The 27,361-nt window shown below is 38.8% G+C and overlaps 1 protein-coding gene and 1 pseudogene across 1 annotated transcript; both read right to left on the bottom strand.

Annotated features, from left to right (window-relative positions):
* Positions 1 to 8,115: 8,115 nt before the first annotated feature.
* On the bottom strand, positions 8,116 to 9,407 carry LOC142167340 (uncharacterized). Its single transcript, XM_075227502.1, has 2 exons — positions 8,977 to 9,407; positions 8,116 to 8,557 (listed from the first exon to the last, which is right to left on the bottom strand). Exons 1-2 carry the CDS (start codon positions 9,405 to 9,407, stop codon positions 8,116 to 8,118), a joined length of 873 nt encoding a protein of 290 aa, XP_075083603.1.
* A 3,891-nt stretch (positions 9,408 to 13,298) lies between these two features.
* Positions 13,299 to 26,457, bottom strand: LOC142167339 (putative late blight resistance protein homolog R1A-10; annotated as a pseudogene).
* Positions 26,458 to 27,361: the final 904 nt, after the last annotated feature.

Here is a 27,361-nt window from a genome sequence, read left to right as displayed (position 1 = left end):
CACCAAATAAGATTCATATAAAATAATGTGTTTACTTTCGACAAGACATTGGTATCCAAGCTTAAAAGAAGAAAAACAAATACTGAAAGAAACGAAGCAATACAACCACAACAGAAGTTGAAAGATGGAATTGTTTACAAGAAAGAAATCACTTCACATGATAGTAAACTCGACATGTAACAAACCCATGAAATGACAGTGAAGCGCATTTATTTAAAATTAAAACAAGTAATCAGATAAACAGATAGCAAAACAGGAAATGCGCCCATGCCTTTGATCCTGTCCTGCAAATTGAAATAATCAAATATACAGGAATGTGATGCAGTCTTATTGAAAACCTCTATTAGGATGTAAATAGGGCAGGGCGGGGCGGGGTGGGGCAAGCCTTGACCCGCTAAAATTTTGATCCGCACCGCCCTGCCCATTTAGCTTTTTGTCAAAATTTTGCCCTGCCCCGCCCCGCCCTATTAAGCCCTGCCCCGTCTAGGCTCTATTTTATTTTTTTTCTTTATTTTTTATTTTACAATATGCTTTTAATTTCTTTTATCCTTTCCACTTTCTATGCAAATTGATTGAATAAAAATATAAATTTTTAACATTATTAAAGTGTTAGAAAGGATTTGGACCATAGCAAGTTCTTTAAGGTAACATTATTCTGCACTTGCCACTTATTGACTTAAAAAGAAGAAAAATTGAATAATATTTGGACCCTACGGAGATCTCGAACAGAGCTTCATACTTGTCGTAATTCTCTTATATGGCCTACGTAATATATTATTTTTGGCCTTTTGTTACGCAAATGTATGATTTTGGCCGCTTCTGTAACATCCACATTTAGAAAAAGAAAGACAAGATTGGAAACTAAAATGGCAATGTCAATCATATGATACAGAAAAATTTGGACAACATAAAGTTTCCCTAGCACAAAGCAAGAAGCTAGTTACTTATGTTCTGATCAATTCAAAATTTCCATTTCTCACAGAGACAACAAACATAGGGATACAAAAGGAAAGCTTGAGTATATTACTGCCAAGTTTATCGATTTAAAGGAAAAATATATTTTAGTTCAACCATATTAAAAGTTTGGCTCCTTTTAAGTCAACTTATGAATGGTTTTCATATCAGCAACTCCCGGGAGAGTTCCCTTCTCAACATGGTCCCACCACTTGAACAAAAAGTTGTTGACGACAAGTCTGAATAGAAGATAATCAACGACAACATATTTGATATCAGCAACTTCATTTGGGTTCGGGTTCATATTGACATCACAGATGATGAATAGAAGATAATCAATTGCAATAAAAAGGAAAGATCAGTCACGAGTTATATCTATTCTACCCAATACAACCTACATTCTAGCCGGCCTGTGAGATCAAAAGCAGCAACAAATATATATAGAAAGCAATAATGTCAGCGATTATAGTACTAAGCGCAACAACCAACAACAACAACAACAGTTTTATAATGGCGACAACTTTTTCAGTAACAACCAGCAGCATCAGTACTACAATGATGGTAACACTTACAATAATAACGACAACAATAACAACAACAATGAGGAGTACTACAATAATGACAACACTTATTACAACAACAAAGGGAAGTAATGAGAAAAGTGATCAGATAACATACCCACTCTATCTGTGGTACATAATTCTAGCTTCAATCCCTGAACAAATACAAGGAAAAATGATCCTATTAGAAATAAAATCCAAAGCCAACAAGACAAGAAAAAGGCAGTACAAAATTATCAAATACTAATATGACTCAGGGCACTTAATTAAATTGTAAAATATGACAACAAGAGAGACATAATCAGACAACTAATAGACATATACAAAGTTAAGAAGCATATTTTAACTCAATAATACAATTAAACAGAGTAATATTCCCTCATCTCTATTTTATATTACTTCTGTTACATAGCTAGCATTTTTTTGACTTAAAACATCATCAGTAGTATTATTGCTGTCTTTATATCTCAGTCCTCACAATTTTCATATTCATAACTCTGTTTGGACTTTGCCTGCATCAACAAATAGGAAAAGAGTTAGTGCTAGAAACTAAGGGCCCACCAAACTATGTAGAGAACCAGGTTCTCTATAAGTTCCCACAGAACGCATGCACACAGCAGTAAGTAAATGACACAATGGAATTTTACGTAAAAAACTCCCAGCTCGCGGGATTAAAAACCAAGACCTATCCTTGTAGGATTTCAACTTCACTACTGAGTAAACTTTAGATTAGCCCCTATTATAACCTAGGAATTAACCTTTTAATCCATCACTAACTTGTAACAACTCTATTACAAGCCACTTTATAATAACTCTATTACAAAGACTTACAACTCGACTAACTCTAGCCAAGACACAAACACATAGTTTATGATTTAACAAAAATTTTCTACACAATTGCTTCTAACTAAGCTGAGTAGAAATTACAAGTAAAGAACTTAAACAAAGGTGCAACACAACTAAGGACATGTAATGACTCAATGCTGGGAACTGGTCCTTGTTATGTTGTTCTTTGTTCTTGAAGCACTTGAGAATCGATTGCTGGATTGATGCACAAACTTGAGAGCATGCTAGATGGATTCTTCAATGCTCAAGTGATGTTTTGCCTTTGGTTTAATGTTAATATAACATTGATGACATCACTTGAATGATGCAAGCATGTTTGGTACAAGAGTATTCCCAATGAAGTTGACAGCTGCACTATTTTGTACTGTTACATGTGCAGGCAGCAACTTTACAGCTGTTGGGAAGTTAACTGGCACGGTCACCAGGAGAATTGGTGTCCATCTGTTCCCCTTGTTGTTTCTTTGACTTCTGAAGAGTTGATTTACATCTCCAGTTTGAGACTTATTATTCTCACGTACTTGGGGATGTGTATCATGTTCCTTATCTGGTTCTTATTATTAAGTTTGTTAGATCATCAAAATACAACAAGAATGCATATATCCTATGCATGCATCCTATTAATTTTCCCTTTTTTGATGATGACAAACTTATAATTTGAGGTTCCCCCCTAAGAACCAGAATTCCCCTGATCCTGTTATTCCCCCTCAATTTAAACTTTCCCCTTTTGGCATCATAAAAATATTAATAGCAAGCAATAAGCAAAATGAAGTCTAGCATATTTAACTCATGCCACATGTGTGCACACAACATAATAGAGAACAGAGTAAATGAGCAAGATCTGTACAACCAAAAGGACGAAATATCATTAAGTTTTTGGAAATAAAATAGGGAGCAGTTCCATTATTGCAACAACATCCACAAAATAAAACAAAAAAAAAGATACCAGTCATAAACATCACCGAAGCATAATAAAAGGAAAGAGAGGACAAACACGAAGAACTAGACACTGGGCACAGAACGACTAGTAAGGAGCACGAGAAGGGGGAGAACTGGAGGCTGAAGAAGAGGCAAGGGTTCTAAGAAGGATGTCCATGCGAGCATTTCGAGACCCTTGCTCGTTTAGCAACCTTTCCTTTAGGTCCTCAACCTGTTTCCTGAGATCAACATTTTCCTTTGTCAAGCGGGCAACCTCTGTGCTTTGGGCACTACTGGATCCAGATGCTTCCTGGGCCTGACTGAGCTGACCTTCGAGAATGGCATTCCGAGCCTTCAGCTTCCTTATTTCTTCAGTGGCACTATTTTGAGTGTTGATTAGCTGAGAAATGGTCGAATTGCTGCCAACCCCTCCACTCCTATCAATGCATTCACACTCTTCAAGGGTGCTTTTGGAGAAAGATTGCTTGCTAATTCCTACTTTAGCCTATCCCAAGGGAACCTTGTAGAATTCAAACACTTTAGTGAGGAGAAACCCGTAAGGCAACCCATGATTACCATCCTTGAACTCTGCCACTTTCTTCATGTGCTCTATCATAAGACCAGGCAGGTTTATAGTGGTGTATCCATCCAATGCTTCCATGAGAACCAAGTTCGGTCATGATGTAATGGAGCGTCTTTCAGCACGTGGGAGCAGAACTTTGTTCACCATTTCGAATAACAGTTGGTACACTGGAAGGAGGGCCTTCTTGTGTACCCGTTCCCCTTGTTGCACTGCCTTATCCTTCACAATGGCATTTCAGAAATTTTTAGAGCAGACCCCCTCAATGGAGGACATCCCATCAGTGGGAACGCCTAAAATGGGTCCCAGTACAATGGTGTCCATCACAAAATCAACACCGTTCACTTTCAGACAAATGTTATCATCCTCAACTGTGAAGAAGTCATCATAGAAACTATGCACTTCTGCCTCATATACCTTGGGATTGTCACTTATGAACAGATATGTCCACTGTTGGAATTCACAGATCTCCACCAATTGGCGCATACCTGACATATCCAGAATATCAGGGGAAAATGTACGGCCCCATAGCACCTTTTGGTTTCTCAATTTTTCCCTTCCAGCATCCTAGGTTGGACCAACCTTGGCCTTCTTAGAGGAACTAGGTTCCTTACTGGCACCAACCTTCCTTTTCACTGATTGTCTTGCACTTTTTCTTTTCTCAACAGATTTCTCAGACACCCTTTTCTCAGACACTTGTTCAACCAACTCTTCAGTCTCTCTCTGCCCAGACTGGGCAACTGCTTTCGCATCAGATTTTTCACCCTCAACATTGCTCAAGCCCATCCCACTTACAAATGACTCTTTCTTGGACGTTGGAATTGTAAGTTGCTTTGAGGACTTACGAACTAAGGAACTAGGTTCCTCATCCACCTCATCATCAATATCGACAACTGGTGCTGGAGGCACGACCTTCTCATTTACAATCTTCCCATCCTTCACCAATATCCTTTTCTTCTGTTTTTCTTTGCTTTTCCTAAGAATTGACTCAAGAGCTTCCTTCTTCTGAAACCTAGTGGTAGCTCTCTTAGAAGTTGACTCTTGGGGAGTTTCCTGTCTACTCCTAGCCCTGATGAAGCGCACAAAATCCACATTGTCATAGTCATCTTCACTCCCTTCGTTTTCCTCCTCAGACAGAGATCTTATCCCGGGAGGAACAATGGCCAATGGCTCAACATAGAAATGAGGAGAGGGAGCGGGATCAGTACTGACCTGGGGTTCTTTAGAAGAACAGAGAGTTTCATACCAAGTAGGAGCATAGTGTTCCTCTTGCGTGGAGGGATCAAGTCCCTCAGGAAGTTCCCTAGTAGTACTGTCTGGTGCCAGATTTTTGACAGGCACCAGTTCCCTGTTAGACCCATTTGTTTCAAACACACCTTCATACTCACCAACTACACAGCTCTCAGCAGCGATTGACAACATATTCTCTATGGCCTCTTGTTCTTGTAAACCCAAAGCAAACTCAGAAGACATATGAAGAGGATTACCTATAGACTCAGCGACATTCAAATCAAGACCTGAGGTAGTATTTGCCAATTCATCACTGTTACAACCCAACCCTTGCATCTAAGAACATTTTTCCACTGATCGACTAGAATTTCCTGATTGTATTTTTCCGCCACTGTATCTGCTTCTACCATTTTTTTCGACGAGACATAAGGAGAGGTTGCTGCCACAAATTTCTTGGAAGTCGAGGTTTTGCGACTCCTATGAGAGCCAATATTCGACTGAGTTGGAGAGGAACCAGTAGGTGGTTGTGACTCTAGCTTAGGTTTTGGACTTGATGGTGTAGGGATTGTAGGCTCTAGCACTGGGGTTTCAATGGGTGAAGACACAGTGGGGATGATGCTTGGAACAGTCTGAGTCTCTAGATTTTCAGACATGGTGGAGGATAGTGAGAGTTTGATGGAAGAAGTGAGTGTTTTGTTTGAAGAAAAAGGGAGTTTTTGGCTTTGATGTGAACATTTATGATAGTGACCGTGAGAGAGGTTATTTAAGAGGGGTGAGGGACTGGTTAGGAACGGGTATCAAGTTGGGTAGATGGGTTGTTTCATAACGGGTAGGGCGCTTGAGTTCCAAAAAGAGAGGGAGATGAAAGATTGACATTTTAATGACGTGGCATGATTTCAGCCGTTAAAAAGATGCGGATGAGAGTACATAGAAACTACTAATCTGTGTCAAAGGAACCAGGTTCCCTGATAGATTTTGTAAATGTGAACTTCATCCTTTTGACTGAAATGCGATATTATTGGCTACTTGTTTGCTCTGTAATCGTCATGCGTGTCTACTTTACTAGAAAACATTTTTTAGCTATTTTACCTGTACATTTCTTTCATAGCCAATCATCGAGGGACCAGGTCCCTAGCTAGATTTCATCAACCCTAGTGCCTAGCGATTCTCTTCAAAGTGCTCTCTGCTTAGTGCTTTGGTGAAGATATCTGCAATTTGATCTTCTGTGCTGCAAAACTTCATGCAGATGAGCCCTTTCTCAATATTTGTCTCTGAGGAAGTGATGCCGCACATCAATATACTTTGTTCTCTTATGTTGAACTGGATTTTTTGCCATGTTGAGAGCACTAGTGTTGTCACATAGTAAGGGCACACAATCAGAAAACACACCGAAATCTTCTAACTGCTGCTTGATCCATAACAGTTGAGCACAACAAGAGGCAGCTGCCACATACTCAGCTTCAACAGTTGAAAGGGCCACTGAGTTTTGTTTTCTTGTGCCCCATGAGATTAAACACAAAACCCAGAAAATGTGCCATACCAGAAGTGCTTTTCCTATCCACCATATAACCAGCATAGTCAGCATCAGCATACCCTATTAAGTCAAAGTTATCTCTTGAGGGATAGTAGAGAACCAGGTCCTGCGTTCCTTTGAGATACCTCAGAATTCTCTTTGCAGCCTTTAGATGAGACTCCTTTAGATTGGACTGAAACCTGGCACAAAGTCCCACACTAAAAATAATGTCTGGTCTACTTACTATGAGATACATAAGTGACCCAATAATGCCTCTATACATAGTCTCGTTTACATGAGAACCAGGTTCTTCCATATCCAGGCGAGTGGCAGTGGCAATAGGTGTTTAATGATCTTTGAACTCTCCATTTCAAATCTCTTCAGAAGCTCTTTGATGTACTTTTACTGACTTATCATTGTGCCCCTAGGAGTTTGCTTGACTTGTAGACCCAAGAAGAAATTCAATTCCCCCATCATGCTCATCTCAAACTCACTTCCCATGAGTTTTGAAAATTCCTCACACAATGAATCGTTTGTTGCTCCAAGATGATGTCATCAACATAAACTTGCACAATGAGCAGCTTCTTCCCTCATTTCTTCTGAAATAAGGTGTTAATTTTTCCTCTTGTAAAGCTATTTTCTAGAAGAAATTTGGACAACCTTTCATACCAAGCACGAGGAGTCTACTTTAGCCCATATAATGCCTTGTAAAGTTTAAAAACATGCTCAGGATGTTCATGATTCTCAAATCCATGAGGTTGCTTGACCAAGACTTCTTCTTTTAGAAAGCCATTTAGAAATGCACTTTTGACATCCATTTGGAACAATTTGAATTCCATATGAGACGCAAAGGCAATAAGGATTCTGATTGCCTCCATTCGAGCACCCGGAGTAGATGTTTCATCATAGTCAATCCCTTCTTCCTGATTGTAACCTTGAACTACCAGCCTTGCCTTGTTTCTAGTTGTGTTTCGAAACTCATCAAGTTTGTTTCTGAATACCCACCTAGTTCCTATAACAGCTCTGTCAGCAGGTCGTGAAACCAGGTGCCATACACTGTTCCTCTCAAATTGATGGAGTTCTTCTTGCATAGCTGTAATCTAATCAACATCTTTTAATGCTTCCTTGATCTTCTTGGGCTCAATTTGAGAGAGAAAAGCTGAGAAGGCAAGCGCGTTTCTTTCCTTTGATCTGGTTTAAATTCCTGAATCAAGAGGAGTGATCATATTTTCCAGAGGATGTGAACTTTTATGTTTCCAGTTAGATACTTGAACCTCGTTGTGGGATGGTCCATGTATTTCTGAATATTATTCTCTCTCTGCATGTGGGGTCCCTTAAACTGCATCAATAACTCTGTTTTCAGCTTTAGTTGTTGTGATTGAGGAACCGGGTTCCTCTATGTCAGCTAGAGATTCAGCTGTGCCATTGTCATTTGAATCCTTGACCTGGCTCATCATATCGGCCTTTCCATTTGCCATGTCAATAACTTCACCAGGGACATTTGATAACTCTCCATCTTAATCAGCCTTATCATGTGCAGCTTTTCCAAGAGGGTGTTGTGCTTCATCAAAGATCACTTGTATGCTTTCCTCAACACATTGAGGTCTTTTGTTGTATACCTTGTAGGCTTTGCTTTGTGATGAATATCCAAGAAATATTCCTTCGTCACTCTTGGCATCAAACTTTCCCAGAGGTTCCTTACCATTGTTAAGAACAAAGCATTTGCAACCAAATGTCCTCAAGTGTGTTAGCTTAGGTTTTCTCCCATTCAGCAGTTCATACGGGATTTTGTTAAGGAGGGACCTGATCATGCACCTGTTCACTAAGTAGCATGCAGTGTTGACTGCCTCTGCCCAGAAACCTTTTGCAACACCACTATCAATCAACATTGTCCTAGCCATGTCTTCAAGAGTCCTATTTTCCTCTCTACGACACCGTTTTGTTGAGGTGTTCTTGGAGCTGAAAAATTATGACTTATACCATTTTCAGCACAGAACTCGTCGAACTTTGCATTGTCTAATTCTATACCATGATCAGATCTTATACTCACAACATTATGGCTCATCTTCACTTGGATCTTTTTTACAAATGCAACAATTACTTCAAATATTTCATCTTTGGATCTGAGTAACAGAGTCCGGGTGAATCTGGAATAGTCATCCATAATAACAAAGATGTACTTCTTTCCTCCTCTACTTGGCATTCTCATAGGTCCACATAGATCCATATGAAGGAGATCAAGTGGCCTTGAGGTACTGACTTCCTTTTTGTTCTTGAACAAAGATCGGACTTGCTTTCCTTTTACACATGCATCACACACTTTGTGATTCTTGAAGTATGAGTTGGGCAGGCCACGAACCAGGTCCTTCTTGACCAACTTGTTTAGCAACATAAAGCTTGCATGACCCAATCTTCGATGCCATAGTTCAACATCATCATCTACATCACTCAGACAACTGAGATCTCCATTTTGCAGAGATTCAAAATCAGCAACATAGATATTTTTGTATCTTTTGGCCACCAAAACCACTTCACCAGTCACAAGATTTCTGACCGTGCATATTTTTGACACAAATTCCACCTTATTTCCCTTGTCACAGATTTGGGAGACACTTAGCAAGCTGTACTTCAACCCTTTCACGTAGTACACATTTTCAATTGAGTGAGTAAGAGACTTCTCAATCCTTCCAACTCCCATAATGTATCCCTTTTTGCGATTTCCAAAGGATACACTCCCTCCTTGCAGGGCTTTGAGTGAAAGGAGATCATTTGTACTTCCATTCATGTGCTTTGAGCAGCTACTATCCATTTACCATTGTTGGCTGCTCCTTTTCATGGCTCCCTGCACAAGGAAATCAAGGGTTAGACTTAGGAACCCAAACAAGTTTGGGTCCCTTGTAATGAGGAATTGGGTGAATCAAAGTTCTTTTTGTCCAAACAGGCAATACACGTTTGTTATATGTGGGAGTAGGGTTTTTTTGCAGTAGTTACTCTTTCAGCAAAAACTTTATTTTTCTGCTGGGACTGGAATCTGGCTTTACATGTTTTCTTGAAATGTCCAGTGTTACCACAATGAGTGCAGAGTCAGTTATTAGGAACATTAATGTAATTGTTGTGTGGGTTGTAAAGGGTTTTTCCTTTTGGAACCCGATTCCCTGCCTGTTCCCCCACTGTTTGTATACATAGCAGTGATTGCATCATGGGACCAGGTCCACTTAAGAGATTTTTCTAGGTCACTCTTCACTCTGCCTAGATCTTCCTGAAGTTGTCTGTTTTTCTCAAGCTCAGCACACAGACTAGATTTCACTGATTTTAGCTCATTTTCAAGCCTAAGGTGTACCTCGCTTGTAACTTCCTTTCCCTTTTGAGTGTTCATAGGCCTACTTTCCTTTCTTAGTTCCTTAATTATTTCCTTTAGGTCTACAACTACTATCAATAGGTCATCTATCTCATGCTCTATGTTTGTAATTCTCCCAGTCAAAATATCTTTTTCTCTTTTTAAACTCTCAATGGTCAATCTTAGATCAACTGAAACCACCACTAGATCATCTCTCTCGTGTTCTATTTCTCCTAGTTCCGTGGTTAGCACATTTTTATCATTAATGAGACTGTGATAAGCATCAATTAAAATATTAGCCAAAGAAATAAGCTTCTTTTGAGAATAGGACTTCAAATTTCTTTGAACATCCAGAAAGTTTACCTCATCTTCATCGTCATCTTCCTCATCCTCATCTGATTTAGCCATTAGAGTAAATATGGAATCATATTTAGCTGCTTCACATTCTACTGCCATCATAAAGCTGTCACCTTGATCATCATCATCTCCAGATTCGCTGGAGGAGTCTCCCCATACAGCAAAAGCTTATTTCATAACATTGTCAGCGACATCTTTTCTCTTGAACTTTTTGCCAGGAACCTGGTTCCTTTTGCCTCATTTATCTGTGTTGTGCTTGTACTAGTCTTGCTTAAGGAGAGGGTAGTCCTTGATGAAGTGTCTTGACTTCTCGCATTTATGTCATAGGTCATACCCTCTTAGCTTGCTTGAACTGCCCCTCTTTGGGATACCTCCATTTCTGCGAACTATTTTCTGAAGTCTCTTTGGCAAATATGCCATATCAACATCCTCATCTCTTAAGTCATTGTTGTCTGTATTTAGGACCAAGTTCTTTTCTCTTTTGTGCTCTCTTCTTTCATTGTTCTTCTTCTTCTTTATTTCATAAATTTTCATATTACCAATGAGTTCATCAATGGTCAGCTGCTGCAAATCCTTTACCTCTGTGATGGCGTTTACCTTACTTTCCCAAGAACGAGGTAATACACTAAGTATCATCCTAACAAGTTTGTTCCTGGGAATGATTTCTCCTAGTGAGTAAAGCTTATTGATGATAGAGGTGAAGCGAGTGTGCATGTCCTGAATTGACTCATCATCCTTCATTCTGAAGAGCTCATACTCAGTTGTCAATATGTTGATCTTCGACTGCTTGACTTGAGTTGTCCCTTCGTGTGCTGTTTGAAGAACTTCCCAGATCCCTTTAGCACTCTGACAAGCTGAGATGTAGTTGTATTTATGTGGTCCGATGCCACAGACAAGAATCTTTTTTGCCCTGAAATTCTTCTCAATAGCCTTTCTGTCAGCATCGTTGTACTCTTTTCTCATTTTTGGGATTGTAGCTGTTCCCTCACCAACAGTTTTCATGAGAACAAAAGGCCCGTCACAAATTATATCCCACAACTCTGAGTCCTCAGCCATGATGAAATCATGCATTCTTGTTTTCCATCAACCATAGTATTGACCGTTGAATCTAGTTGGTCTATACGTTGATTGTCCTTCCTCGAAGTTTGGTGGAGCAGCCATGATGAAGATCCTTTCTAGGTGTTAAACTTTTATAAAGAACTTGTTATGATACCAATTGATAGAAACTAAGGGTCCACCAAATTATATAGAGAACCAAGTTCTCTATAAGTTCCCACAGAACGCACACACACAACAGTAAGTAAATGACACAATGGAATTTTACGTGAAAAACTCCCAGCTCGTGGGATTAAAAATCACGACCTACCCCTGTAGGATTTCAACTTCACTACTGAGTAAACTTTAGATTACAATCTATTGTAACCTAGGAATTAACCTTTTAATCCCTCATTAACTTGTAACAACTCTATTACAAGCCACTTTGTAATAACTCTATTACAAAAATTTACAACTCGACTAACTCTAGCCAAAACACAAATATAGATTTTATGATTTAACAAAAGTTTCCTACATAATTGATTCTAACTAAGTTGAGTAGGAATTACAAGTAAAGAGCTTAAACAAAGGTGCAACACAACTAAGGATATGTAATGACTCAATGCTGGGAACTGGTCCTTGTTATGTTGTTCTTTGTTCTTGAAGCACTTGAGAATCGATTTCTGGATTGATGCACAGACTTGAGAGCATGATAGATGGATTCTTCAATGTTCAAGTGATGTTTTGCCTTTGGTTTAATGTTAATATAACACTAGTGACATCACTTGAATGATGCAAGCATGTTTGGCCCAAGAGCATTCCCAATGAAGTTGACTGTTGCACTGTTGCGTATGCAGGCAACAACTTTACAGCTGTTGGGAAATTGACTGGCACGGTCACCAGGAGAACTGGTGTCCATCTGTTCCCCTTGTTATTTCTTTGACTTCTAAAGAGTTGATTTACGTCTCCGGCTTGAGACTTGTTATTCTCACGTACTTGGGGATGTGTATCAGGTTCCTTATCTGGTTCTTATCATTAAATTTGTTAGATCATTAAAATACAACAAGAATTCATATATCCTATGCATGCATCCTATCAGTTAGCTAAGCCAACGTGGTGTAGGTACTACATTCGGAATATGACTTTGAAGCCTCCATGAATCATCTTTATCATGTGGAGCAGGGACATAAGCAAATCTCAGAATATGACTTTGAAGCCTCCATGAATCATCAATGAAATGACCAGTTATAGCTATAAACCCTTTTTTGTTACTATTAGAAGTCCACATATCGGTTGTTATTGCAATTCTACTCGTGACTTTCTCCAACAACTTAGAAGTTTGCGATTTAAAATTGTCAAAAATTTTCATTATGTCATTCTTGATTGTATTTCTGGAAACCATCTTAATCATAGGCTGGAGACTCGCAACAAAGTTCCTAAATCCCACATGATCAACTATAGAGTGGATACTCATGTAAACTAATGGCATGTGCAAGTTGTTTACGTGAAACATCTTGATCAAAATAACCACCCTTAGTATCACCCTCATTTTGTACATCTCTTGGCCTATTAGGACACTTAGGTATGTGATCTAACATAGATTTTGTACCATAATTTCTAGCATTTTTATATCGGCGATTGCAATACTTACAAACATCATATGGAACACCATTAAACTTCACCGGCTCGAAATGATTCCATGCTCGAGAATATCTCCTTTTTTCCATTTCAACAACTTCATCAGATTGTAAAGGCCTTTGACTCTCATCATCTAAGGAAATAACATTAGAAGATGAAGCTGGCAGATTCTCTTCATTTTGAGATGCCATGATTATCTAGTAAAACAAAGACAAGAAATATCACTAAAAGCTGATATTTAGAAACACAATTATAGGAGAAGAAGATCACAGAGACTGTAACTATCCGTAAATTTAACGCTCAAAATATTTTCTTTCCCCTGATTTTTATCATTCAGATTGACTGAAGAATCCACCAAAGTGAGTCTTCAGAATCACTGATCCTGTTGAATAATGTAATTAAAGGTTAGGGTGGGGGTGCTATGATTAATTAGAAAGTTAAAAATCAGCTTTAATTTACAAAAGTATGAATACATAACTAGAAAAAAGGTATTTGCTAACTACCAAGCAAAACAAGAAATAAAACGATCCCAAGTCAACAGGAGAAAGTATATGAAAGTTGAATATTTGCGAGGTTAACCAGTATTTCAATTGATAATACACCTTCAATCTTGTATTTCATATTCAGTAGAAGTTGTGAGTAAGAAGTTGAGAGAAAGAGAAATCGAGAGCATTACCTGGATTTGCTGGAGAAAACTTTGCCCTGATACCGGAGAAAGAAGAATCGAAGAAGGTTTGAGGTTTGAGGAAGAAGAATCACAGCAGTTCAAAGAGGAAGAAGAATCGCAGGAGCTCAAAGAGGAAGAAGAATGGCAGGATAGTTTCTGAGTTTGGGAATTTGGTTTGAGCATTTGGGGATTTAAGATTTGGGGGAATATACAACTATTAACCCGTATGTGCCCTACCCTACCCTACCCTATTAACTATTTTAAAAAATAACACTTTGCCCTGCCTTGCCCTGCCCTGCCCCATTAAAATCTTCCCCTGCCCCGCCCCATTTAAGGTTATCCCTGCCCCGCACTGTCCCAATTGCCATCCCAGTCCTCTATGGATAATGATACCAGGTGAACAGGAATTCGGCTAACCTTATTTCAACTTCTCTTTGTGGCAGAAGGTACTCTAAATCAGCCAGCATAAGTGGCATAGCCTTAAGATCAACACAGGAGACTAGAACAAGGTTCCGAAGTCTTGGGAAGGGACAATTTGATGCCTCCCATGTTTCAAATTTTACGTTTTCAATCCGCAACACCTGGAGTTTCCTAAAACCTCCTGTTTCCACCTTCCAGGACTTCCATGTGAACACATTTTCTTTCAACTTTAAGACCTCTAGGCATTCCAGCTGCCCCAATCTATTAGCCTCGTTCCACTCAAACCTTGTTTTTGATAGAGTGAACTTCTTCGGTTTCGGTAAACATTTGAAGAATACTAAATGAAGGTGAAAAGCTTTACTTATGTCATCATTGAGCAGTGTCAAATTTTTCAGGTGCCGTAGCACTGGAAAATTGCTGAACTCACCCTTGCTAGCTTCAAGAAAAACCTCTAATTTCCCTTCAATACTCAATCTTTTAAGATTAACAGCCTTTGCAAGCACATCTTCCTTGCAGCTTTCTGGTGCAACCAGAGAAAGAGTTTGCAAGCATGAACTTGTAGAGGTAGTAGGGAGTGGCAATTTTGCAGGTTTATTGGTGTGCAAATGGCGCAACCGTGACATGTTCCATATGTCAGCTTTTATATCAAGGGTGGGCTTCGAGGTATTAAGCACAAGAGTTTGTAAATTCCAGAAATAGCTGAAGAGTTTAGGAAGTTCATTGAAATCACCTGACATAGCAATATACCTCAAGTGGAATAGCTGGTAAAAATCCTTGGAAATACGAAATTTTAGAGATTCAATCTTCAGGATCCTGATAAGTGGAAATGCTTTAGGGATGCGTTGGACGTCAATATTAGAAAGGTCAATTTGTTTTCTTTTTGAGGAAAAACATAAGAAAGATCTAACATGATATGTAGTTGGATTTTTGGAGATAAAATATTTAGGAACAGATGATTGAATAGACAATCGACGAGACTAAGTATTTGAGTTTTGTATAGAAGGACTATCTTGATCGGGTGTGAGACATACTTGTTGGATAAGACTTAGTCTAGTAGCCTCCTTAAAGCAAAACTCATGTAACATGTCGTGAACACGACATGTTTTTATTTGACCGTTACACCTCTTCTCCAGCACCATCACTAAATTACTATTTGCAAAGTCATTCTAATGACACTCTGCTATATCCTCAATTTCACTACCTGCCAAGTTAGACATTATGAGCCCCTCAGCAATCCACATGCGAATCAATTTCCAAGCTGGAATATCAAAACCCTGAGGAAAGGCACCAAAATATAAGAAGCAAGACTTTCTATCTTGAGGCAAATGATTGTAACTCAGTCCAACAATCTTCAGGCATCTCTGATGTTCGTCTTTTTCTATAAGGTACTTGCCAACATTTTCCTTGACTACCCTCCAATCAATTACGTTCGTACAACCTCTTAAAGCTCCTGCAATTACCATAATTGTAAGTGGTACAATGCCTTCTCCAAGTTCTACTAACTCAACAGACAACGACTTTTGCCAAAATCTCTCTTTTCCAACAGCTGAAAACTTTCCTTCTGAGTCAGAAACTTGAGATTGTGTGTTATAAATAACACTGCTGAAATGGACGCCGACAAAGATGACACTTCGGAAGGAAACCTCATGGACATTCAACCTGTGTTGAGGCCAAGCGCACGTGTCAAACAACCCTCAAAGAAGTTAACTGATTTTATTGTGTGAATTAGTATAAATACCTAGGGATAGATCTGAGTGAGGGTAGGCAGTTTAATGCAGTAAACCCGCTGTTCTATTATTGTAAAATCGTATTTGTTTGGGTGCTTGTTTTAGTCCGTAAAGAGACTTAACAAGTCTACATACCTTCTTTTCTTTAGCCGAGCGAGCGACGACGACGGCACGAGGCTTGCTTTCTTCTTAATTCTTTAAGAGCTACAAGAAGAGCAATTATATATATACCCACCAAAAATCTTTTCCTCTTCCAATATGGGACAATGTCTCATTGTCAAGAGGGGAAAACTTAAAATTTTACTCAAAAATTTTATTTTCCCTCCATTTCCCATTCACCCTCATTTTAAGACTATTTCATCTTAAATAACAAAAACCTCAACACTTAGGGTCTCTTGGCTAGTGGTTACTGACTATGCCACTCACCTCTTTGAATTTTTTCATCAAGGAACAACTATCAGTTGGAAAGGAGAGGCACCGACTGATGCTCAACCAGTGCAATTACACAGTATAAGACGGTATGCAGCCACATATGCTATTTCGTCTTATTTTTGCTTGCAAGTAGTTCCTTCAGAATCTTCACCCACTGATGAGGTACCGCCTGATTTAGTAGCTATCCTTGCTTCATTTGTTGATGTTTTTCAAAAGCTGCAGGGACTACCACCTGTCCGACCTCAGGATCACGCTATACATCTATTACCAGGGGCTGAGCCAGTAAATGTTAAGCCTTGTAGGTATCCCTATTTCCAGAAACAAGTCATGGAACAATTGGTTGCCGATATGCTCAAAGAGGGAGTCATCAGGGCAAGCACTAGCCCCTTCTCATCCCCGATCCTACTTGTTCGTAAAAAAGATGGAACTTGGATATTTTGTGTGGACTATAGAAGCACTCAATGCAGTAACTGTGAGGGATAGATTTCCTATACCAACCATCGATGAACTTTTTGACGAGCTACACGGTGCAGTTTATTTTTCTAAACTCGACCTGCTCTCAGGGTACCATCAAATTAGAGTTCGACCTGAGGATATAGTGAAGACAGCATTTCGAACACATGATGGACAGTACGAGTTCCTAGTAATGCCATTTGGATTGTCAAATGCTCCCTCCACATTTCAAGCGACTATGAATGAGATGTTTAGACCATATTTGCGTCGCTTCGTATTGGTGTTCTTCGACGATATTCTGGTTTATAGTTCCACTTGGAAAGACCAAATGGATCATTTGCAAGCTGTGTTGTTAATTCTTAGACAACATCAGCTCGTTGCAAAGTGAGCTAAATGTCTCTTTGGCCAAACCTCTGTGGAATATTTGGGGCCTGTGCTTTCAAATCAAGGTCTTAGCGTGGATCCTTGTAAAATAGTTGCTGTCCAGCAGTGTCCGGTACCCAAAAATGTCAAGGATGTGCGTAGTTTTCTTGGTCTTGCTGGATATTACAGACGATTCATACATCATTATGCAACTATTGCAGGACCTCTTACGGATTTGTTGCGGAAAAATTCCTTTGTATGGAGTAAGTGTTGCGGAAGCCAAATGTATATAGTGTGAATGAGTCACAACTACTATACCAAAAATTATGACAACCACTAAATAATAAACAAGACAATAAGACAACAATAAAAGAACACCAGAATTTACGAGGTTCGGCCAATTTTGCCTACTTCCTCGGACACAATTAATATTTTATTCCACTCCAAAATTACAAGTGAAATAATACTAAAGAGAGAAGATATAAATGCCTTAAGAAGATAAAAGGGCAAATGGGAGGTGTGTATAAATCCTAAACATTAGGCCTCCTTTTATAGGGTGAAATTCCCATTCAAAATTATTATCCACCGATGTGGGACTTTTGACAATTTCAACAAATCTCCACCTTGGCAAAATTCCACATCTTCAATTTTCTCTCAATGACAAATTTTGGTTGTGTCTTCATCTTCAATCTTTAGTGTTCAACAATGTTGATCAAATCCAAACAATGTTGAAACTTGACCGCAGTCACCACTTTTGTCAGCATATCAGCAGGGTTCTCCGTAGTATGAATTTTCTTCACCGTGACTCCACCTTCTTCTATGATTTCTCGTACGAAATGATACTGAACATCAATGTGCTTCGTCCTTGCATGATAAACTTGGTTCTTCGCTAATTGAATAGCACTTTGACTATCACAAAAAATTGTAATATTTTTTTGTTCAATACCAAGCTCCTTTAGCAACCCCTGAAGCCAAATTGTCTCCTTCACAGCCTCTGTAATAGCCATGTACTCTGCCTCTGTTGTAGACAAAGCAACTGTTGACTGCAAAGTAGACTTCCAACTAACTGGTGCCTTTGCAAAAGTAAACACATAACCAGTAGTTGACCTTCATTTGTCCAGATCACCCGCAAAATTTGAGTCACAATATCCAACTACAGACCGATCGCCTTCCTGCTCAAAAACTAACCCAACATCTACAGTACTATGAATATACCGTAGAATCCATTTCACAGCTTGCCAATGCTCCTTTCCTAGATTATGCATATATCTGCTAATAACTCCAACGGCTTGTGAAATGTCAGGTCTCGTACAAACCATTGCATACATTAAGCTACCAACAGCATTTGCGTATGGTACCCTTGACATATACTCCTGTTCAGTTTCATCCTTTGGCGACATAGTAGTACTTAGCTTAAAATGGGGAGCAAGTGGCGTACTAATTGGCTTAGTCTTCTTATCTATGCCAAAACGCTGTAGTACTCTCTTCAAATATTCTTTCTGAGATAAACAGAGTTTCTTTGAACGTCTATCTCTTATTATCTCCATGCCAAGAATTTTCTTTGCCTCACCCAGATCCTTCATCTCGAACTCCTCCTTCAGTTGAATCTTCAACTTATTAATTTCTTCCGAATTCTTGGAAGTTATCAATATATTATCAACATATAGGAGAAGATATACAAAGGAACCATCATTAAGTTTGCGCAAATACACACAATGATCGTATTTGCTTCTCTTGTACCCTTGCCGCAACATAAACTTGTCAAATCGCTTGTACCATTGTCTAGAAGGTTGTTTCAATCTGTACAACGATTTTTCAAGTTTGCATACCATATTTTCTTTTCCAGCAACTTTGAATCCTTCTGGCTGATTCATGTAGATTTCCTCCTCCAAGTTTTCATGTAAAAATGCAGTTTTTACATCCATCTGAACTAGTTCCAAATCCAACTGTGCTACCAAAGCCAACATAATTCTAATGGAGGAATGTTTTACAACTGGAGAAAATACTTTATTATAATCAATTCCCTCCTTCTGAGCATATCCTTTGGCCACCAATCTTGCTTTGTAGCGAACATCTTCTTGGATAGGAAATCCTTCTTTCTTTGCAAATACCCATTTGCACCCAATTATTTTCTTTCCCTTCGGGAGATTGGCCAATTTCCATCTATGATTCTGATAAAGGGACTGCATTTCTTCATTCATGGCAATCCTCCACTTATCTTCTTCTGAACTTTGGATTGCGTCTTTATAAGTGGTAGGAACACCATCAGCTACAATTGAGGTTGCGCAAGCAACCGTCTCTATGAGACGAACAGGTTTCGTTATTGTCCTTTTTGGCCTGCTGGTTGCTATTGATTCAAGTTGTTGTCGAGGTTCCTGAGTTGGAATCTCCCTCTCTACTGGCTCTTCTTCCAGAGGGTAATCTTCATGAGTTTCCTCCTCTGCTTCTTGTGTTGGAAAAATAAATTTTCCCTCAAACTCCACCTGCTTTGATGCACCACCAGTTTGTTTGATATCTTCAACTGTCACCTTATCTGTTATGGAAGATTCATCAAAGGTAACATCTCTGCTGAATATAATATTCCTTGTCTCTGGACACCATAAGCGGTATCCTTTGACTCCAGAAGTAATCCCCATAAATATAGCCTTCTTTGCTCTCGGATCCAATTTTGACTCTTTCACATGATAGTATGCAATTGAGCCAAACACGTGCAAAGAGTCATAATCTACAGCAGGTTTTCCATACCATTTTTCAAATGGTGTCTTGCCATCAATAGCAGCAGATGGTAGACGATTAATGAGGTGGCATGCATATGTAATTGCCTCAGCCCAAAATTCTTTGCCCAAGCCAGCATTGGACAACATACACCGTACCTTCTCCAGTAAAGTCCGGTTCATACGTTCTGCCACTCCATTCTGTTGTGGTGTATGTCTGACAGTGAAGTGTCGGACGATGCCATCATTTTCACAGACCTTATTGAAATGATCATTTTTGTATTCTCCTGCCTGTTTGATTCTCCACCATCGTCTTCCATTTGAGAAAAATTCCCAACATTTCATCTTTCCTCTTCATTGTATACACCCACACTCTTCGGGAAAAATCATCAACAAAGGTTACAAAATAGTGCTTCCCACCCAATGAAGGTGTTTTGGAAGAACCCCAAACATCAGAGTGTACATAATCCAAAATGCCTTTAGTATTATGGATCGCTGTACCAAATTTAACCCTTGTCTATTTCCCTTTGACACAATGCTCGCAAAACTCCAAGTTGCAAGTCTTTAAGCCTTTTAACAATCCTTGATCAGATAGAGGTTTCAAGGATTTCCCTCCAGCATGTCCCAAGCGCATGTGCCATAGCCTGGTTGCTTCTGCCTCTTTGTCATCACTGGATGTCACTGTCGCTGTCCCAATAACTGTACTACCACGATAGCGGTACATGTTATTGTTCTTCCGATTGGCCTTCATTACCACTAGTGCACCGGAGCATATTCTCATCACTCCATTTTCTGCAATGATTTTGAACCCTTTTGATTCTAGGGCTCCCACAGAGATGAGATTCTTCTTCAAACCCGGTACATATCGAACATCTGTTAATGTTCTGATCATTCCATCATGGCTTCTTAATCTTATTGAACCAATGCCATATGAGGTAAGAGGGCTGTTATCCGCTGTGTGGATGACTCCATATTCTCCTTCTTGAAAATTCACGAACCACTCCTTGTTGGGACACATATGATAGCTACAAGCCGAGTCCATCAACCATATGTCTGATGATGTTGATAACTCTGTTGTAACTAATGAGAAGTCTGAATCATCACAATCAGCTACATTTGAATCCATAATGGCCTTTCCATTGTTATGTCTGGCCTTATTCTTCAACTTCGGACAGTCTTTCTTCCAGTGCCCCTTTTCTCGACAAAAGGCACATTCATCTTTGCTAGGTCTAGATCTCGACTTGGATCTTCCCTTCTTAGTCCTCGTTTGATTTTGAGGACGACCCCTCACAATTAGTGCTTCTCCTTCTCCGCCCTTCTGTTTTTCTCCCTTTCTTTGTTCATAGCTGTACAAAGCCGAACAAACTTCTCTGAGAGAAATTTCGTCATTTCCATGGAGTAGAGTAGTTTCAAGGTGCTCGTACTCATTAGGAAGTGACCCCAACAACATCAAGGCCAAGTCACCATCATCAAAAGTTGCATCCATATTTTGCAAATCTGTGACCAACTTATTGAAACTGGTGATATGTTCATTCATTGTGGTACCAGGAACATAGGTGAAGCGAAATAGTCTCTTCTTCATGTACAATTTATTTTGACTGTTTTTCTTCAAAAATTTATCCTCCAGTGCTTTCCATAATTTACTTGCAGAAGTTTCCTTTGTGTATGGATATTTCTGCTCTCTAGCAAGGTAGGATCGAATGGTATCGCAAGCAACACGATTGATAATTTTCCAATCTTCTTCTCCAATAACATCTGGCTTCTTTTCTTCAATGGCAAGATCTAGCCCTTGTTGAAAAAGAACATCTAGAACCTTGCCTTGCCACATCCCAAAATGTCCTGACCCGTCAAAAATTTCTACCGCAAATTTCGCATTTGACACAATTCTTGTCATAAGCGAAGATGCCAACGATGACGTATTATTGACACTTGATGTAGATTCTTCTTGTTTACTGTCTCCCATTTTGACACAAATATTATTTAGTAGCTGACGACACAAATCAAGATTATTTCCTTTCTGGTGTGGAAGATCAGACTAAGCTGCAACCACAGAGCATACTCAGACAGAACCTTGACTCAGTTACCAAGATAGATCTTTTCTGATGTGGAAGATCAGACTATGCTGCAACCACAGAGCATACTTAGACAGTACCTTGGCTCTGATACCAATTGTTGCGGAAGTCAAATGTATATAGTGTGAATGAGTCACAACTACTATACCAAAAATTATGACAACCACTAAATAATAAATAAGACAATATGACAACAATAAAAGAACACCAGAATTTACGAGGTTCGGCCAATTTTGCCTACTTCCTCGGACATAATCAATATTTTATTCCACTCCAAAATTACAAGTGAAATAATACTAAAGAGAGAAGATACAAATGCCTTAAGAAGATAAAAGGGCAAATGAGAGGTGTGTATAAATCCTAAACATTAGGCCTCCTTTTATAGGGTAAAATTCCCATTCAAAATTGTCATGGGACTTTATTACAACAATAAGTCTGCACAATAAGCTTTCGAAACTTTGAAGGTAAAGTTAAGCTCAACCCCTGTTTTAGCACTTCCAGACTTCTCCCAGGAGTTTCAACTTGAGATAGACGCATCAGAACAGGGTAGGGGCTGTTCTCTCACAAAAGGGACACCCAGTAGCCTATTTCAGCCAGAAATTAAGTCCTCGAATGCAACGTGCTTCCACTTATCATCGAGAGATGTTCGCTATAACTCAATATGTAAGCAAGTGGCGTCAATATCTGTTGGGGCGCAGATTCACAGTATACACTGATCAGCAATCCTTGAAAAGCTTGACTAATCAAACTATGCAAACCCCCGAACAACAAAAATGGCTTAGTAAATTGATGGGATATGATTTCAAAATTGTTAATCGTCCAGGTAAACAGAATCAAGCAGCTGATGCTTTGTCTCGCAACACTGATGCTACCCTACTTACAATTACTACTCAGAGCTACGAGGTTGAACAAACATTGAGTTTCCTTAACAAGTCTCATCCAGAGTTGCTTGGGCTTCAAAAAGGACTAGAGAGCCATCCAGAACTACATGTGGGTTATGTGTTCCGTGATGGGTTGCTCTTTTTCAGAGGACTCCTAGTTATTCCTTCTGATTCTCAACTTCGCCACGATTTAATGACTGAGTTTCATGCCACAGCAGTAGGTGGACATGCCGGAGTCGCTCGCACTTACCATGTTTGGCATCAAATTTCTTTTGGAAGCAAATGCGCAAGGATATTCAAAGCTTTGTGGCAACTTGTCAAACTTGCCAACAAATGAAAGATGCTCACCATCATCCAGCAGGTCTTCTGCAACCTTTACCAATACCAAAAATGGCTTTCGAAGACATAGCCATGGATTTCATCACCTGTTTACCTAGTTCTAGAGGGAAGTCCACAATAATGACTGTAGTGGATAGATTGACGAAGTATGGCCATTTTATTCCTTTAACTTCTACTTTTTCTACGCGGACAGTAGCTGAAAATTTTGTGGGGGTAATCATTAGATTACATGGACCTCCCAGAACTATCGTCACTGATAGAGACCCTAGGTTTTTGTACTCGTTTTGGCAGGAAATTAACAGATTGTAGGGTACCCACCTTGGCTATGAGTACCGCTTATCATCCCCAAACTGACGGACAATCCGAGGCTCTAAATAAGTGTGTTGAACAGTATTTACAGTGTTTCGTGGCTGACGCACCTCATAAATGGGTAGCAATGCTACCATGGGCTGAGTATTGGTACAATACTTCCTATCATACATCAGCAGGGATGACCCCTTTCAAGGCGCTTTATGGTAGAGATCCACCAACTGTAGCGCGCTATATTATGGGGAGCAGTTCAAATGACTTGGTAGAGGCTTATCTGGTTGATCGGGATGAAATTATTTCCTTGCTCAAGCAGAATTTGATCAAAGCCCAAAATCGCATGAAAGAGGTTGCTGATAGAAAACGAGTTGAGGTCTCCTTCAAGCAGGGTGATTGGGTCTTTGTCAAACTCAAACTGTATCGTTAGAATACTGTGCGCCATCAAAAACATCCAAAAATGGGCAGACGGCTATTTTGGTCCATTTCGTGTTCTCAAACGCATTGGAGAAGTAGCATACAAATTGGAACTTCCTGAAGCAGTTCGCATTCATCCGGTTTTCCATGTATCTATGCTCAGGCGCTGCTTAGGCGAACCAGTCCAGCAGATTACACCATTGCAGCTCACAGTCTTTGAACAACCAGAAGTTGCATCACCACAGAACCTTGCAGACAAGGTTCTTCTGCAGAAAGGGAGTATTGTTATAAATAACACTGCTGACATGGACGCTGACAAGGATGACACTTCAGAAGGAAACCTCGTGGACATTCAACCTGTGTTGAGGCGAAGCGCATGTGTGAAACAACCCTCAAAGAATTTAACTGATTTTATTGTGTGAATTAGTATAAATACCTAGGGATAGATTTGAGTGGGGGTAGGCAGTTGTAGTTGCAGTTTCTCTGTTCTCATCTCCAGTTGAACTCCATCTTCTCATCCCTTTCTACTTCTATGTTATTGTTGGTAATGTCATTCCAGTTGTTTAGTATCTTCAATGTAAGTTTAGCTTACAAATTAATGCAGTAAACCCACTGTTCTATTGTTGTAAAATCGTATTTGTTTCATTGTGAGGATCTGCATTGACAGCTCTAGCCACATGTACGTGTCGAGTGGTTGCCATGATTCTGTGGCCTCTGTTGTTTTCTGGAAAAACTGTCTTGACAAAATCTACAATATCTGAATCCCACACATCGTCCAAGACAATGAGACATTTATCTCCAGACTTATCCACGCGATCACATATTTCCTCAGCTATTTCAGTCTCATCCATGTCTTGTTAATTCTTCAATGCGTTTCGTGAACCTTTTCAAGATATTAAAAAGTATAAATGACTGACCAAAGAAAACCCAAATGCAATTGAAAAATTCATCTGGAATCTTAGGATCATTATAGATTTTTCTTGCCAAGGTGGTTTTACCAAGCCCCGGCATTCCCACAACAGGGATAACATCTAGACACTCTGATCCTTCAACAAGACGCTCGATCACTTTTTTCGCTTCCTCATCAAAGCCAACCACTTCGTTATTTTCCAATGAAGGACCCTTTAATTTGACACAGTCAAATGAATTGGATACGAAAAGAATGTAGTGTAATGCTATCATCAGAAGAAACTCCAAGTAACACATGTTGAACAATAAGTTTAATTGTATTGTAAAGTTCATTTCATAACTTAGTATGTCTGAGAAGTAAACAAATAATGGCCGGGACAGTTGTTCCGAACCAAGACGTTGAAAGTTTTTGAAGTCACTAATCTATTTATTTGTTTACCAAAAGTCATACACCATCATAAAATCTACTTTTTCTTGAAAAGATAATTTTACCAACCTTGAGTTGTATTTAATTATCCCTCAACGTTGTTTCTTGGGTACTTTCATGGCCTTCATCTTTATCATTTCAATATATACACATTATTCAAGTAACAATGAATCAAATATGAAATATTAATTAAGAAATTGAGATAGTTGTAACTTTAACCGAAATTTGAAAAATTTAAGCAGAATTTCTCTCATATTTTCCTTCTACAATTTTTTTTTCTAAAAATATTTTGTTAAATTAATTGTTGAAACTATAATCTCGAGCCGAGAGTTTATCTGAAACAACCTCTCTACTTTCTCAAGGTAGGGGTAAGATCTGCGTACACACTACCTTCGTTATTGTTGCTATTTACTTCACCTTTCCCAGTTTATGTGATATTGTTTGATTAGGCACGAAATTTAAGGAAAAAAATAAATATTTTTGATAATTATGAGATAAAATATTTATCTGGCTATAAATCATCTGATTATAAAAACTAAATAGTAGGTATTTAATTAGAAAGTTGTCAAAGTAAATAGAAAACGTCAATACATAAAGAAATTTTCAAGATGCTTAGGTTTTTTTAAGGCATACCTGCGTCTCCTGGACAATATTTTCAGGGTGATGATCGGAACTAATCACCGGGCTGCAGGGCTCAAACAGTTGCTTATGATCTTCTCGGATTTTCTTCACGTCTTCAAGGATCTTGTTGATCTTCGCTGCAAAATTCTTTTTTACTTTGAACAGTTTTTTCAACACATTCTCTTGATTCAGCTTAGACTGAACCAAGAATTTATCAATGACATTTTCAGGTTCATATACTGTACGTCGAATTTCATCGATCAACACATCCCATTGAGAGCTATTGCTTCTCAATTCTGCATTATCAACTAGAAGGGCGTTTAACCGTTTAACTTCATCCAACGAATCAGTAAACCCTTCCTCTGCTTTGTTGGATGAAGTTAAGCGGTAAAACGGCCTCCACAAGAGTGGATTGCTTTAGTAGTAAACACCCTCCTCCACAAGAGTGGATTGTTCTAGTGGCGAGCACCCTCCACTTCCAACCAAGAGATTGTGAGTTCGAGTCATCCCAAGAACAAAGTGGAGAATTCTTGGAAGGAAGGAGCCGAGTGTTTATCGAAAACAACCTCTCTAACCCAGGTAGGATTAAGGTCGCGTACATACTATAGTGAGAGTATAATGGATTGTTGTTGTTGTTGCTGCTTCCTCTCGTGCAATCACATGCAAATTATAATCTACTAGATGCTACAGAAGGTTCACTGCTGCTGTCACCGCTGTAGTCAACACAGCAGCCGTCAGTGGATCCATTCTCTATTTCAGAATGTAATGGTTAAAGAGGATATACACTAGGTGATGATATCTCTCCGCCATAACTCAATTAATTTGAAATTCAGTACTAAGTTTCTTAAATTTCTAGACAATTAATTTAAAATTTAGAATATAAAATTTTAATTTCTAGACACAATATTCGGATTCTAGGACAGGATGAAACTTCAAGACGTCATTTTCTGCCGTTTGAGCGAATTGAATAATCTTTAAATATATTGTAAATTGTGTATATATTTTAAACAACATGCTACATGGTCATTTCCACATTTTTAACGTCAGAAAATAAAAATTACTCTGTAAAAGTTATGACGGCCCATATTTAACCAAAGATATTTAAATAAAGAAAAATCTATTACAGTATATAAGTCGAAGTTTTAAAAAAAAAATCAATCCAACTCCTTTGTGTATTGTCTATTGTCATCGCTTTCTTTTCTTCCCCATTTAAATAGTGTTAATTGTATTTTCTTGAAAATAAGGATAGTTGAAATTTTCTTTATTTGCTTTGTACCTAGTACCTACCCATCACTTGTCTTTTTTTGAGTATTCCGACCTACTTACTTATTTTAAAATGACAAAAAATAGTTTTATAACTCTATCATTATAATGAGTAAACTGTAACGTGACAACAATTAATGTTATAACTTTATTGGCTAAAGAGGTAAAGTTCAATTATTTTAACATTATAAACATAATAATTTTATTGTTATAGTTAGTAAAGTTCAATAATAATATAGATGTCTAATATATTATCTTAAGCTGCCCTTCATGGGGAATTAATTAAACCAAGTCAATCAGTATCCTTATTTTACAAGACACCACCAACAACAGAGCAACTCCTTAAAAATGTGCAGAAGTGTAGAATGAGCACATCACAACGGTGCTC

The sequence above is a fragment of the Nicotiana tabacum genome, chromosome 12 (genome assembly GCF_000715075.1).
Source record: "Nicotiana tabacum cultivar K326 chromosome 12, ASM71507v2, whole genome shotgun sequence".
NCBI lineage: Eukaryota > Viridiplantae > Streptophyta > Magnoliopsida > Solanales > Solanaceae > Nicotiana > Nicotiana tabacum.
Note: the sequence above shows the minus strand (reverse complement) of the source record. Positions and strands in the feature narration are given on the sequence as shown.